General features: G+C 37.7%; 1 protein-coding gene across 1 annotated transcript in view; it reads right to left on the bottom strand.

Annotated features, from left to right (window-relative positions):
- Positions 1-752: 752 nt before the first annotated feature.
- The window catches only part of LOC108675242 (vesicular glutamate transporter 1-like), a 34,628-nt gene continuing 20,380 nt past the window's right edge, over positions 753-15,000 (bottom strand). The window contains exons 9-16 of the mRNA XM_047885103.1: positions 13,200-13,374; positions 12,034-12,152; positions 11,516-11,686; positions 9,940-10,056; positions 8,070-8,202; positions 1,570-1,763; positions 1,163-1,369; positions 753-863 (exon numbers count right to left, since the gene is read on the bottom strand). Of these exons, the coding sequence (XP_047741059.1) occupies positions 753-863; positions 1,163-1,369; positions 1,570-1,763; positions 8,070-8,202; positions 9,940-10,056; positions 11,516-11,686; positions 12,034-12,152; positions 13,200-13,374 (1,227 nt within the window). The remainder of the gene's footprint in view (positions 864-1,162; positions 1,370-1,569; positions 1,764-8,069; positions 8,203-9,939; positions 10,057-11,515; positions 11,687-12,033; positions 12,153-13,199; positions 13,375-15,000) is intronic.

The raw sequence follows: 15,000 nt of genomic DNA, 5'->3' as shown, positions 1-15,000 counted from the left end.
TCACTTGTTCGCGGTGTCTCGTCATATCGAAGCATCCGATAACAGGAGTCGTTGGAGTCACTTTTCCACGTACAATTGTGTATTTCTTCATTTGAATTTTTAATATCTACTTTTCACGATTCCGAGACATTCATCATTCACTTGTTCCCGGTGTCTCGTCATGTCGAAGCATCCGATAACAGGAGTCGTTGGAGTCACTTTTCCACGTACAATTGTGTATTTCTTCATTTGAATTTTTATTATTTAATTATTTACTTTTCTCGATTCCGAGACCTTCGTCATTCACTTGTTCCCGATGTCTCGTCATGTCGAAGCATCCGATAACAGGAGTCGTTGGAGTGTGCGGTCGTTAGCCTGTCGTTCTCTCAAGAAGAAGGCAGGTGCGCGTGTGGCTTAATTCTTCTCTGGTCTCGACGCGATGAATTTTCCGCCACAGAAGATGTCACTAAACGACACAGCTGAACAACATGAATAACAAATCTCAGATATGCGGTGTGGACGAATACGTTTAACATAAGTCTGATAAGTAATTAGACAATTCTACAAGATGAAAACTGTACGCGAGTAACGAGTACAACATAAAGGATATGAGTATATTGAAGACGCGATCACCCGATACGCTTAGAAAGCGCCTGATTATAAAGGCACCCGATGACTGTGCGAGCGTACGCAATGATTGATGATCAGCTGGCATCTCATGATTCGAAAACTTTACCTGTGAAGTCGTTGGAAGCCACCAGCCTGAGTCAGACTTAATAAGGACCCACAGCAAACTGCGTATGAGGAGGAGCTTGGCCCGATGCAGAATAATTGCTGGCGTCCACTCCAGTGAATGGGTTGTTTGGGTTGGCACCCAACGGGTCCTGTAAAACACAATCTTGTTGCAGCAAGATATACGTCCCCAAAAACCTCATGGTCTGATGATTATAGATAAATAAGTAAAAAATAATCAGTTAGTTCATTAACCCGGCGTATTATTGGTGATTTGTGAGAAAAAACTTTCGTCATTTTAAGAAAAAAGTGCCGTTTAAGAAAATGTTGACTTCGTTTTTTTTAGTTTCCTGTGTTAAATAATTTTCCTGGTAGTCGAAGAGAAAAATTATCGACATATTTTACTTTTAAAAATAAACGGAAATTTTTTCCTGTTCCCCAGCTGCCACACCTGCCCATAGCTGTCCATCGGCGCTGGGGGAGGATCTCCCCACGAGTCCTGGGTGTAGGGACCTGCTTGGGGGAAGATGCCTTGGGGCTGCACGTCTTGAGGAGGAAGTCCCTGCGACATGTCGGGGTCGTAGCTCACGTACTGACCGTCCCCGACCATTGTACCGTACGTCGCTAGGCCGTTGGCGTCAACAGAATCCGATGTGATCTGCCGGTACACGGGTATTTGAACGTCCTGAAATTTACTTAATTGATTTTATTGCTTAATACTAATTTTATTTTTCTTAGCAATATGAGAAAAGAATAAAATGACAATAATATATTGCAGTTCTACGACATTCACCACAATAAATGAAATTTCAAAAACACAAAACATAGATGCTGGGCCGCGACCCGCGGCCAACTCACCGCTGCCTGTGGCGGCTCGACGTCTTCATCATCTGCGGCCCAGGGCTGGAGCTCGCCTGATGCGAAGACGGCGTAGAAAGCAATGCCGAAGAAATGAATCATGGATGCGATCACAAACACCCTCTGCCACTCGTCTGCAGACTGAAATGAATCATGGATGTGATCACAAACACCCTCTGCCACTCGTCTTTCGACTGAAATGAATCATGGATGTGATCACAAACACCCTCTGCCACTCGTCTTTCGACTGAAATGACCGTATATGTTTTTGACAGAGATCAGGCTGGTGGGCGCTTTTGTCGCCACAAGTCTTAACCCCAATTATAAAAAAAGACCGTATATGTGCGTACGCTTGCCTAAATTGGGACTGGGACATTATTGACTTCGAATATAATTTAACTTTTGAACAAATTATTTGGAACTCCATCTTTTCATTTACTACTACACTTAAATCTAATTTCATTTAATCCCGAAGGCTTATTGTGGGAACTGCGATGCCATTGTAGCAAAATGCATACTACTAACAGGAGATAAACGCATTATTGAATTTAAAATAAGAGTTACTTAATCTAGGTCCATCTTAATTCTTGCTCTGTTGAATTATTGAACAACGGTAGCACCATTTATTGCAATATTTTTCCTTGTGATGCACAACAATCTCACGCTTTATTAATCAAAAAAATTTTGGATTATAATTATTCAAGAAATCTCACCCTTAGGAACTGGCATCTCGATTCCATATTAAATAAAACCTTCCTTAACGTATTTCCTCATCTTATTCCAATCTAAAAGTCCCAACCACTCAGGACAGCCCTGACTTCCACAAAGACCCCGCAAGTCTCAGGGGATCGCACCTTATTTTCTACCTGAGAAAACTCCACGGAGCGCTCGCGCCGCAAATGAGAACCTGTCCCGCGGGAGGCGGTCTTTCTAAAGACCGGATCAGCGCTTTTGGCCTTGAAGACGCTCCCATCAACTGCTTCTGAATTTCACACCTCACGCCTCTTATCAGTTCCAAATTTACCCCAAATTTTTTTATTCGTAACAAGGTTTACATTTTCGTACTTAATTTTAACTAAAATCCGAAATCCCGTTGTTGAGCTTATTGTTAGTATGAGTATTATGCGATTTGCATGTCACTCCTCACTGTGGTAACAATTTCTTGAATCTTAATGGATTAAAGTAAAGAAGTCACATAAGTCTGAAATACAGAGAAACAAGGAAATATTCTGTGGCTCCAGGATAGAAGCAGAATGTCATTCAGTAAAACCTATCTCTTTATACGCGCGAGACGCCAGCTGGTCAAATTTTTTCAGAAGTCCTACTTCTCATAAAATAATTCTGAGAAACTCTGATGAACATCCCAAAGAATTGCTGATTATATTACAAGTATAAGGTGCCTAGAATCAAAAGAGCGAAGAGAACGCCCGGTAAAGTCGTCATATTTTATATATAATGCAACATTTATTCACATCCTCTCCATTCATTGAAGCTTTGATAAATTTACTGGGCGTTTTCTCTGCATTTAAATTCTTCTTGAACTTGTGATATGATTATAAAAATTATATAGGTATGTATTAAATGCTTGTTGAACTTGCAAAATAAATTATAACAACGATATAATGATAATAATAGGTAAGGAACTGGCGAAATAAATTATAGATATGAATTATAAAATGATAAAATGATAATGATGGCACGAATAACTAGGTGAACTGGCGAAATAAATTATAGAAATTAATGATAAAATGATAATGATGGTACGAATAACTAGGTGAACTGGCGAAATAAATTATAGAAATGAATGATAAAATGATAATGATGGTACGAATAACTAGGTGAACTGGCGAAATAAATTATAGAAATGAATGATAAAATGATAATGATGGNGCTCATAATTACGGCTCATTTATGCTGCAAAGCGGTGTTGCAAAACCATGTTCAAGTCACAAGCTTCCCCAAAGTGCCGGTCTATGGAATGATTCTTCAGCGCTCTAACCTCGCTTTCCTTCCACTTTGATGTCTCATTACATTCATGAAAATCATTTGCAAATTTGTCTTGATATTCGCTGAATTGGCCTCAACACGTTCGATGGTTTTCTTCTTAATTTATTTTTTCAGTGCAATTAGTGCGTTTAATTCTGGTTAACGATTGACAATCTGCTTGCGCAATCGTGTATTTTATGCTCAAAAGTTTGCCACCATCGGTTTTCTGTTCTGCGGTTTAGACCTTGAAGCTGTCTCTTATACACATCTAGATGTGTATAAGAGACAGCGCCACTCCACTACCAGCCACTCCACCCCCGCCAGTCCCCGCCACTCCACCGGCCACTCCACCGCCGCCAGTCCCCCGCCACTCCGCCACTCATCCGTCATTAGAGAATCAAACTCGGATAAATCGGATCAGAAGCGTCGTCATGGCAACGCAAAACGCTCCGTCGGGACGCTGCAGCAATAACTGCTCGGCTATTAGCGAGCGAGGGGAGGGGGAGTGGGGTGAGGGAAAGGGGAGAGAAGGGTGGGGGAGGGGGAATAGTGCGAGGGGAGGAGGCAGGGGGGCAAGAGAATGGGGTGAGGGAAGAGGGAGAAAAGGGTGAGGGGAGGGAGAATAGAGCGAGGGGAGGAGGAGGGAGCGGGGCAAGGGGTCAAGGGAAGAGGGAGTATGGGTGAGATAAGGGGGAATAGAGCGAGGGCAGGATGGAGGGGGGCAAGAGAATAGGGTGAGGGAAAGGGGAGAACGGGGTGAGGGAATAGAGCGAAGGGAGTAGGGAGCAAGGCAAGGGGAGGTGGGAGCGGGGCAAGGGAATAGGGTGAGGGAAGGGGGAGAACGGGGTGAGAGGAGAGGGAATAGAGCGAGGGGAGGAGGGAGCAAGGCAAGGGGAAGTGGGAGCGGGGTGAGGGAAAGGGAACTGAGCGACTGGAAAGGCGGAGGGTGGGGAGGGGAAATGGGTCGAGCGAGGGGGAGAATGGGGCAGGGTAAAGCGGATCGGGGCGAGGGAGGGAGGAACGAGGGAAGGAGAGAGGGGAACGGAACGAAGGTGTACGGGAGATCATGAAGCGCAAATGCATGAGTGAATGAAGATGTAGGAAAAAGAGACTAACATTCTTCACCTGGAAAATTTTTGACACAGAGAAATGTTTAATTTAATTTGAGTTCATAATGAGAATCAAGCAATGAACTTTTTTATTTGTTGATTTCTACTGAGGATGAATATATTGCTGTTCAGTTTGATTACACTTAGTAATGATGTATCATTTGTGTTAGAATTGTAATCCGGATGCAATTTCTAAACACCAAAGAATTTTATGTTAAACGTGGACACTGAATATCCTCATAGCGAAAAAAAAAACAATTAACAGAACCTTTTAGAAACATTTCAGTTTGATATTTTAAACCATGAATGTTGCTAATTAATCGGATTTGACATTGTCACATTTCTGACCAGCATTAATTATAACACATTACCAGTTTAACAATCCCAATTTTTAAGCTACTAACAACATTGATGTTCATCTGAAAAATATCTTTATTTTCCCAAACTTTTATAAATTAAAAGAGTCAGTCAGAAATGCGTACTATAAACTCTCAAATCACCAAAATATCCTTAATTCCTAATATTCCCGAACTTTTATAGGCTTTCTGACTTTTATAAGTCAGTCAGAAATATGTACTAGAACATGTAAAATCACCAAATTATCCTTAATTCCTAATATTCCGAACTTTTATATGCTAGAAGAGTTAGTCAAAAATGCGTACTAGAAACTGTCAAATGACCAAAATATCCTTAATTCCTAATATTCTCGAACTTCTCTAGGCTAAAAGAGTCAGTCAGAAATTTGTATTAGAAACTGTCAAATCACCAAAATGTTCCTAATTCCAAATATTCCCGAACTTCTATAAATGTCAGAATTGTGTTGCCAATAGCCACGAGGTTGCTGGCGCCATGACAGCCTCGTAAGAAGGATGGCCTCAGACAGGAAATTGAGGCGCGACGTCGCTTATTGTCAACGACAAGCGCGCCATGGAAGCAATAGAGGACACGAGAGGCCTGAGCGCCGTAATGCAGGCTTTGTCAGGGCTTTAGGTTACAGTTAGAGTTGAATTGTTCAGTTTAAGTTAGAGTTGAATTGTTGAAGTTCTAAGCTGATGTTAAGGTTTGTATTGTCGGGGCTCAAGTTGCAGTTAGAATTTCATATGTTGATGTTCCATATTACAGTTAGAGTTTCTTTGTTAGGGCTTTAAGTTACAGTTAGAGTTGTATTGTTGACTTTAAGTTAGAGTTGTATTGTTGAAGTTCCAAGCTGAAGTAAAGGCTTGTATTGTCGGGGCTTAGGTAAAAGTTTGAATTGCATTGTCGATGTTCCATATTACAGTTAAAGTTTCATTGTTAGGGCTTTAAGTTACAGTTAGAGTTGTATTGTTGAGTTTAAGTTAGAGTTGAATTGTTGAAGCTCCAAGCTGAAGTTAAGGTTTGTATTGTCGGGGCTAAGATTACAGTTTGAATTATATTGACGATGTTCCATATTACAGTTAGAGTTCTATTGTTAGGGCTGTAAGTTACATTTAGAACTTTATTTTTAGGGATAGAAGTAACAGTAAGCGTAACTTCTGCAAGTTACTGTTAGAATTGTATTATTGATGCTCCAATTGTTACAGTCGGGGTGGCAGGGGTGGAACACTAACTGATGTCTTCCAATATTTTTTTTGTTTTTTTTTTATTTATATCACAGTTAATTATTAAATATAGAATAGCCACCGCGTCCGTCAGAAGTCAAAATCATAACGCAAATTCAACAGCAAGAATAATAATTATGTATGCTAATTTAATAAAAAAAATAGTCAAATATTATGCGCATATATTTCTGCGGGTACGGGAATCACAGAGTCTTTCATTAAAATTTTAATGTGTGAGTTATTTTTTCATAGATTTTTCTGTTACATGGAATGCTTGGGGAGTTCACATAAGTCTATCTTTTTAAACGATGAAGTTCAAATATCTATAAAAATTGCATAACAATCTTTGCAGAGTGCAATCGTTGCAAAATTGCATAACAATCGTTCTAAGTCAGTAACGTTCAAGTTTAAAGGTATGAAAATATATCCTATATTTGCAAGAATAGGACAAATTTTAAACCTGTTAGCTTAATTTGCCCAGATTTAGAGAGAGAGACAAAAGTCTTTCATTGTAATCATGATTTTCTGGGAAACAAATAAACAAAGAAAACGGCAAATAATTTTAGTATATCTTCATTTAGAAAATTCGGGGACCGGGCGTTTTCTTTGCTTTCAAATTCTTGGTGAACTCAAACTGACTATATCCCAGCCGGCAAAAGATGTTGAAAAAACATTTGTTGATTCGGCCAAACAACATTTATTTCAATGTTAATACAACGACAGATGTCAGGAATGTGACCGCAATATGGCCATTGATCTGGACTCGTAGTATGATGAAGAATTATAATGATAAAAAGGAATAAATAGATCAAATCTTGAATCAAGTCATGAACATAATGAATCAAATCATCAACATGATGATTCAAATTATCAACATCGTGAATCAAATCATGCACATAATGAATCAAATCATAAACATAATTAATCAAATCATCAACATAATGAATCAAATCATCAACATAATGAATCAAATCATCAACATAATGAATTGAATCAACATAATGAATCAAATCATCAACATATTGAATTGAATAATCAACATAATGATTCAAATCATCAACAAATGATTCAAATCATCAACAAAATTATTCAAATCATCAACATAATGAATCAAATCATCAACATTATGAATCAAATCCTAAACATAATGATTCAAATCATCAACATAATGATTCAAATAATCAACATAATGAATCAAATCATAAATATTATTAATCATATCATCAATATAATGAATCAAATCCTCAACCTTATGATTCTAATAATCAGCACAATGAATTGAATCATCAATATAATGATTCCAATCATCAACATAATGATTCAAATAATCAACATAATGATTCAAATAATCAACCTAATGAATCAAATCATCAACATTATTATTCAAATCATCAACATAATGATTCAAATCATCAACATGATGAATCAAATCATCAACATAATGATTCAAATCATCAACATAATGATTCAAATCATCAACATAATGATTCAAATAATCAACATAATGAATCAAATCAACAACATAATTAATCAAATCATCAACATAATTAATCAAATCATCAACATAATGATTCAAATAATCAGCATAGTCAATCAAATCATCAACATAATGAATCAAATCATCAACATAATGATTCAAATCATCAACATCATGAATCAAATCCTCAACATAATGAATCAAATCCTCAACATAATGATTCAAATAATCAGCATAGTCAATCAAATCATCAACATAATGAATTGAATCATCAACATACTGAATCAAATCAACAAATGACTAATGAAATAAATGAATTAAATACAAATGAATTAAAACACAAGTTTCAGTGACCTGATATGGCAAAGCCCGAGAAGCCGACGGCGATGGTGAGGCAGGTGATGGCGAGCACGCTGCTCCGCGCGTACGCCACGCCGAGCAGAAACAGCGCCTCCATGCCGAACCCTCCGCAGTTGAAGATCTGGGCACACGCAGGCGAAATTATCAGAGAGATCGTAAGTTTGATATATTAGTAAGTACATCGTAAGTTTGACTTATTAGTAAGTAAGATCGTAAGTTAGGCTCATTAGTAAGATCGTAAGTTCGACTTATTAGTAGGTAAGACTGTGAGTTTGACTTATTAGTAAGTAAGATCGTAAATTTGACTTATTAATAGGTAAGATCGTAAGTTTGACTTATTAGTAAGTATGACCGTACGTTTGACTTATTAGTAGGCAAGATCGTAAGTTTGACTTATTGGTAAGTAAGATCGTAAGTTTGGCTTATTAGTAAGTATGATCGTAGGTTTGACTTATTAGTAAGTAAGATCGTAAGTTTGACTTATTGGTAAGTAAGATCGTAAGTTTGGCTTATTTGCAAGTATGATCGTAAGTTTGATAGTAAGTAAGATCGTAAGTTTGACTTATCAGTAAGTGAGATCGTAAGTTTGGCTTATTAGAAAGATCGTAAGTTTGATTTATTAGTAAGATAGTAAGTTTGACTTTTCAGTAGATCGTAAGTTTGACTTATTACTTATTAGTAAGTAAGATCGTAAGTTTGATTTATTGGTAAGATCATAAGTTTGAATTATGAGTAACTAAGATCGTAAGTTTGACTTATTAGTCAGTAAGATCGTAGTTTGACTAATTAGTAAGTAATATCGTGAGTTTTACCTATTAGGAGTAAGGTCGTAAGTTTGAATTATCAGTAAGATCGTAAGTTAGTAAGATCGTAAGTTTAACTTATTATTAAGATCGTAAGTTTGACTTAGTAAGTAGGTAGGATCGTAAATTTAATTATCAGTAACTAAGATCATAATTTTGACTTATTAGTAAGTAAGATCGTGAGTTTGACTTATGAGTAATTAAGATAGTAAGTTTGACTCATTAGTAAGTAGGATCGTAAGCTGGTCCCAAGTTCGACCCCAATGAATGCTCCCAATGGTGCACTTGCGATCATTTGTTAATAACAATCAGTAATATGTTGATCAGTCATATCAGTACTACCAGTATGATGATAGTATATGTGTATGCCTGAGTTATGTTTGAGGATCAAGTATAGTATCCAACGACAGTTGAACACAGTAGCTATGTACGTGTACTAATAACGAAAGAGTCATCGAAAGTTGAAAGCTAACTGAGTTTTACTTTAACCAAGATTCAGTCCATGAATACATCGGATGGAAACCGGACTTATTGCGTTCGCGATAACCGTTATCAATATGATTAAACTTCAAAATAATGCAAATTAATGCTCTACAGCTGTCTATAACAAAAAGAATTAAAGGTGACAATCCAAATGTGTGAGCACCTCATAGTTCGTCCTCAATTTATAAATTACTGTATAAAACTGAATTTACACCTTATTTACAAATCCCACTTATTGCCATAATTAATAGCTACTAAATTATACCGCCAAATTATATGCCATAATTATACCATAATTAATTATATATTATAATATATTATATATATTATATAATTATATTATCTAGAAATAACCCAACGCCAAACAACACTCCTAAAAATGAATGGGCCATGCTGTTCAAATAGTGACACACTATAGTGACCATTGCAAGTACAGAGTGCGGACGTAGCACGGATGCGCCTCTTTGCTGGGTCATGGGTCAGGATGACCTACAGAAGTGTAAAACGTGTATCGATAATTGGACAAAGTCTCACTCATAGCTCTGAGTGTACGGCATAAGCGAACCACTGACCTTGCGCACGTTGGTGGTGGACAGAATGCCGTTCTTGCGGAGGTGGTCAGCCAGTTGGCCACCGAAGGGCACCACGATGGCCATCACCAGGTGAGGGAGTGCCGACAGCGTGCCGCTCTGGGCCATACATAGCAGGTATGCACATTATTAGTGTATACCTATATACCTAACTACACTATATATTAGCGTAGTTAGGCAGAAGTTCTTCATTTATGTAGGTTTGATTGAAGACCAGAGCAAGCTTTTTATAAAGAATTTTCTATTTTTCAATAACTATATCAAAATTTCTTGCGGGTGCTTGATGATCAAAAAGTAGGTAATCAAATAACATTTTACTGGAATACGACGTTGTGTATATATACACTACATATATAGAGGCGACAAATTCACAATAGTTTCGAGGGACTTGCTAACTGCTATGAGTTTCATAATTAGGGAAGTTCGAGGTTTTTTGAAACCGCCTGATAATGAAAATAATTAGGATTTACTGCAATTTAATCTAAAGACTGCTGCTGTGAACTTTTAGTTTAAAGAAATGGTGACTTTAAGATGTACCGTATTGTTTCTAAAAAATGATGAACGTAACAATTTAAGATACACCGATATGTAAGGTATATATTTTAGAATTAAGATTACGATTGATTAGTAATTTTTGTTGTTTGAGGTCCGTAAATAAAAATAAAGCTCATTTCGAAAGGATATCATCAATCGCAATCTTTCTTTCCTGAGAAGTAATAATAGTAAAAACTTTATGAATAAATAAGAAAAAAATTAATGCGATATTCAAAATTTTGCTGGTACCCCTAATAAGTATTTAAAATTTTTAGAGGAAAAGAAGCGTAACAATCAAGCATAAGCAAAGCAAATAAAAGTTAAGATACTCGCTGCACGCAGTTCTGAGACGCTCCGCCAAAACGTTTCGAAAGCTGCTTAGCGCTCGCCGATCTCGGGCGTCTCAGGAATACTGATTCATTGCAAAGAAAATCGATGGTGCCGCCTAACTCGGATAGCGACATTGATCTCGCACTAAGCCTTTGAAATATCGCCGTCTTCACTCTGTATTGGAGAGGCACCGCTCGCACTATATATTAAGTTTAGTTCATAAAAATTATATTCCTGAAGGATTATAAAGGCTATCTAATATTTTGTCTCATATTAATCATCTAATATTTAGAGCAAAAAAACATATATCCAATGACGTTATTTCTTAATTCCTTCCTCCCTGACCTCCTTGAAGTACGCAAACAAATTCCACACCAAATCTCACCTCGCAACATTGTAGTGGAAGACTTCCTTGAAGTATGCAAGCAAATCCCACACCAAATCTCACCTCGCAACATTGTAGTGGAAGACTTCCTTGAAGTATGCAAACAAATCCCACACCAAATCTCACCTCGGCAACATTGTAGTGGAAGACCTTGAAGTGTGCAAACAAATCCCACACCAAATCTCACCTCGGCAACATTGTAGTGGAAGACCTTGAAGTGTGCAAACAAATCCCACACCAAATCTCACCTCGGCAACATTGTAGTGGAAGACCTTGAAGTGTGCAAACATATCCCACACCAAATCTCACCTCGGCAACATTGTAGTGGAAGACCTCCTTGAAGTACGTAGGCTGGGAGATGATCAGCAGGTAGAATGTCCATGACCGAGCAATGTTGGCCACGACGATGGCCCACACTGGCGTCGAAGTTGCAAAAGCTCGCCAAGGAGTTGTCGCAAACGTTGGAATTTTTTGTTTTGACTTCAAGAAAAATAGGCCGTATGTGAATTAATTTTCGGAATTGAGATTATTCAACTTATTTCAAGAACCATGATTAAAGTTCTATCATAAAACCAAATGACGTGTTAGATTTGTTGTTATATTCTTTCTTGAGCGTTACTCATGCAGTATGTTGAGCAATATAACAATAAGAGAAGCTTAGCAGATAGCTATTGGATGAAAAGAATAATAATACAGTTAGACATTTTCCACAATTTCTGTAAAATATTTAAACGATCCTAACTAAAGCAATGAGTTGGTGTCACACACGAGAATGGAAAAGAAATTTTCTTCGAAATAAAACTATAAAATGATACTTTACTACTAACCTGATCACCCAGGCTCTTCTCGATGTAGTGATGCTCCCTGGCACTGATGGTTGGGTGAGTGGCTGGTTTTTCGAAAGCCAGCCAATACCAAAAGAAGTGCCACACTAAGCCGACCATTCCTGGTATGCGTTGTTGGTGACGATAAAGAAATAATTAATGAGGCTTAGAATCTGGATCTATCAGCATAGATTTATGAAACTTGATTACGATAGACTTTCCGATGAAATTCCCCTTCTGGAAAAATTAGGCACTCAGTAAACAGCACCTTAACACCTTAGCCTTTCTAAAATTTATCGGATGAAAATTCTAAATTCTGCCGAACTTTCATTATTAATATCTCTACTGAGTATCTCCCTTATTATCTAGGATTGACAATCATTTAATTATTTATTCACTTCATGTCGAATATCCGTGCATTGGATACTTCAAATCAGATTTTGATTTTCCAAGTAAATTAAATATGCAAAGAGAAAAGGCTAAATCTGTCGTTAACAAAACAGGCGAGCCATATATGTTTGATATTGTTTTCAATGTGATCCAGATACATAACGATTTTCGGGCTTGAGCTGGTTCGCGAATAGAGTCGCAGACAACGAATTAAAAAATAACGACTAATGTACAATAAGGTAATGGAGTAATGTAAGTGTATATTCACGCAACTGGAAAGAAAATACGGCTTAGAGGACATCAAAACCTTGAAAGCTTTTGCAAAAGTCCGAACGACCAAACTATTGCTCCCGGAACTCAAATTCAACGTACGGCAGAATTGTAGTTCTACCTTGAGCCGTCTAGTTTAAAATGTGATCGAATTATTTCATTAATAGATACGAACTTGTTGTTTCTTAAAATAAAGTGCAATAATTGTAGTCAAATACGTGTTTGGAGCTTGTAAAATGGAAGCAATATGCCTACATGTCAACCGCCGTCAATAAATGATATCACCGCTCTACAGACAGTTGCAGATTTAGTATTGAACCTTTGTAATCAAAGAAATTTGTAAAGAAGCCTACCACTCCAAAAAAAGCAGAAAAAGCCTAGGTAGTCTGTGAGGTAGGCTGATTGTTCTCACCAAAGAAGTAGAAGGGTGCAGGCCAGTCTATGTAGTCTGTGAGGGAGGCTGATTGTTCTCACCATTGTAGTCTGTGAGGTAGGCTGATTGTTCTCACCAAAGAAGTAGAAGGGTGCAGGCCAGCCTATGTAGTCTGTAAGGTAGGCAGACACTGGCATGCCCAACACGGCACCTGCGTAACTGCCACAAAACGCCATCGTGGCGAGACGGGAGCGCTCAAGAGGTGGTGCCCAGTTGCGCCATATGCCGTGGCACGCGGGATACGTAACACCCTGTAACATGCCAAAGATAGCTTGGCATAATACGTGTCTGCCATGGCATAGTACGTGTCTGCCATGGCATAATACGTGTCTGCCGTGGCATAATACGTGTCTCGCCCTACTTAACGTCTAAGTTAGGTTGACTCAGATATGTGGGTTTTATATGACGCATTCCAGGGAATGGTTAGCATTAGATGAGTGAGCCACGGCAAGCTATTTACGGCACATGCGACCACAAGTCATAAGTAGAATGGCATTACATTAAATGTCTTGGCACGCCGTGTACGTCTCACCCAGCAACACACCAAAGACTTTAAATGCATATGTGGTGGCACGTGGGATTTTTCACCCCTACCAGATTTCGAAACTTGAGTTCAGGTACTTGAGTAAGTATAATTATTTTGCTCGCATTTTCCCCATAAATGTAAAGGCAGAGAAAATGCCAAGTAAATTCATGATATCTTCAGTCAAAACATTTTGGGAACCAGCTCCATCATCGGTTCAAAAATGTAAACAAATCAGTACAGTCAATGAGGGAAACAAGAAAATACCCTTAACAGTTTAAAACCAAAAACCTCTAAAAGCTAAGATATACAAAAACCTATCGATTAACAACATGCATAATTTGAGGTTTCGGTGTATTCTTATGGGCTTGGGTTAGCATGTGATTTATTAACTTTTAAACACATTTGTGATGACGGAAAGGAAATCTGGGCTTGAGAAAGAAAAACATAAATATAAGCTTGTGACAAAAATTTCTGTCTAAGTCAGTGGCTGAAGTTCCACGAATATAACATAATTACAGCAATTCTTGGTTGACGCACAAGCGAAAAGATTTGGTTAGCTCGAACTCCTAGAATAATTTGCCGTTAAATGGAAAAGTAGTAAATATCTGTGAACCGTTTAAATCCGAACGGACTTGAAGCCGAATAATTTTGACAGGAGATAGAGAATCATGTTAGCAAAATCATATTATTAAGATAAATTAGTTCATATTAGTTCATATCCACATGTACATGAGGTATACGCATAACTGACAAATCCTCCGCACATCCTCTTATCAATGTTGTAGTACGTGTAGCTTATTAGTCATTTACTCATCCACATTTCAATGGTCTAGTACGAACAGCTTGTTAACTGAACGATGTTCACCGCAGGGAAACGCTGGGGGGAACCATGTTTCTCGTAATTGGCAACTATGGAGCATGTTCACCTCTTTTGACATCATTAATTAATACGCAATGTATTCTCGTCCCACTCATAGCAAAACTTTTTTTTAATTTCTGCGTGTTCTTTCGTTTATCCATTAAAATAACCACAAGTTTCGGGAAAATTTTTGTTTGCGACCACGCTATAGTTTCTGACTGACAATAATATTAGAAAAAAACACTTTCTTTGCATTTATTGCTTGTTAGACTTTCATTTGCGTACAAAACGATAAATCTCGAAATTTTGCACCAATATATTTTCTTCGTACAAATCATTTTTTTAAATAATTTCTCACTTTCGATGCCAAAAAGATCCTGTGCAGAAATACTCCTCGGCATAGATAAATAATATTTTAACATATGTATTGAAGAAATATTAGAGCTCCATGAATATTACGTGTTTTCCCAATTATCGTAAAATTTGTCATGG

The sequence above is a fragment of the Hyalella azteca genome, unplaced genomic scaffold (genome assembly GCF_000764305.2).
Source record: "Hyalella azteca isolate HAZT.00-mixed unplaced genomic scaffold, Hazt_2.0.2 contig2100, whole genome shotgun sequence".
Taxonomy (NCBI): Eukaryota; Metazoa; Arthropoda; class Malacostraca; order Amphipoda; family Hyalellidae; genus Hyalella; species Hyalella azteca.
The sequence above is the reverse complement of the archived record's forward strand: the minus strand, read 5'-3'. Positions and strand labels throughout refer to the sequence as shown.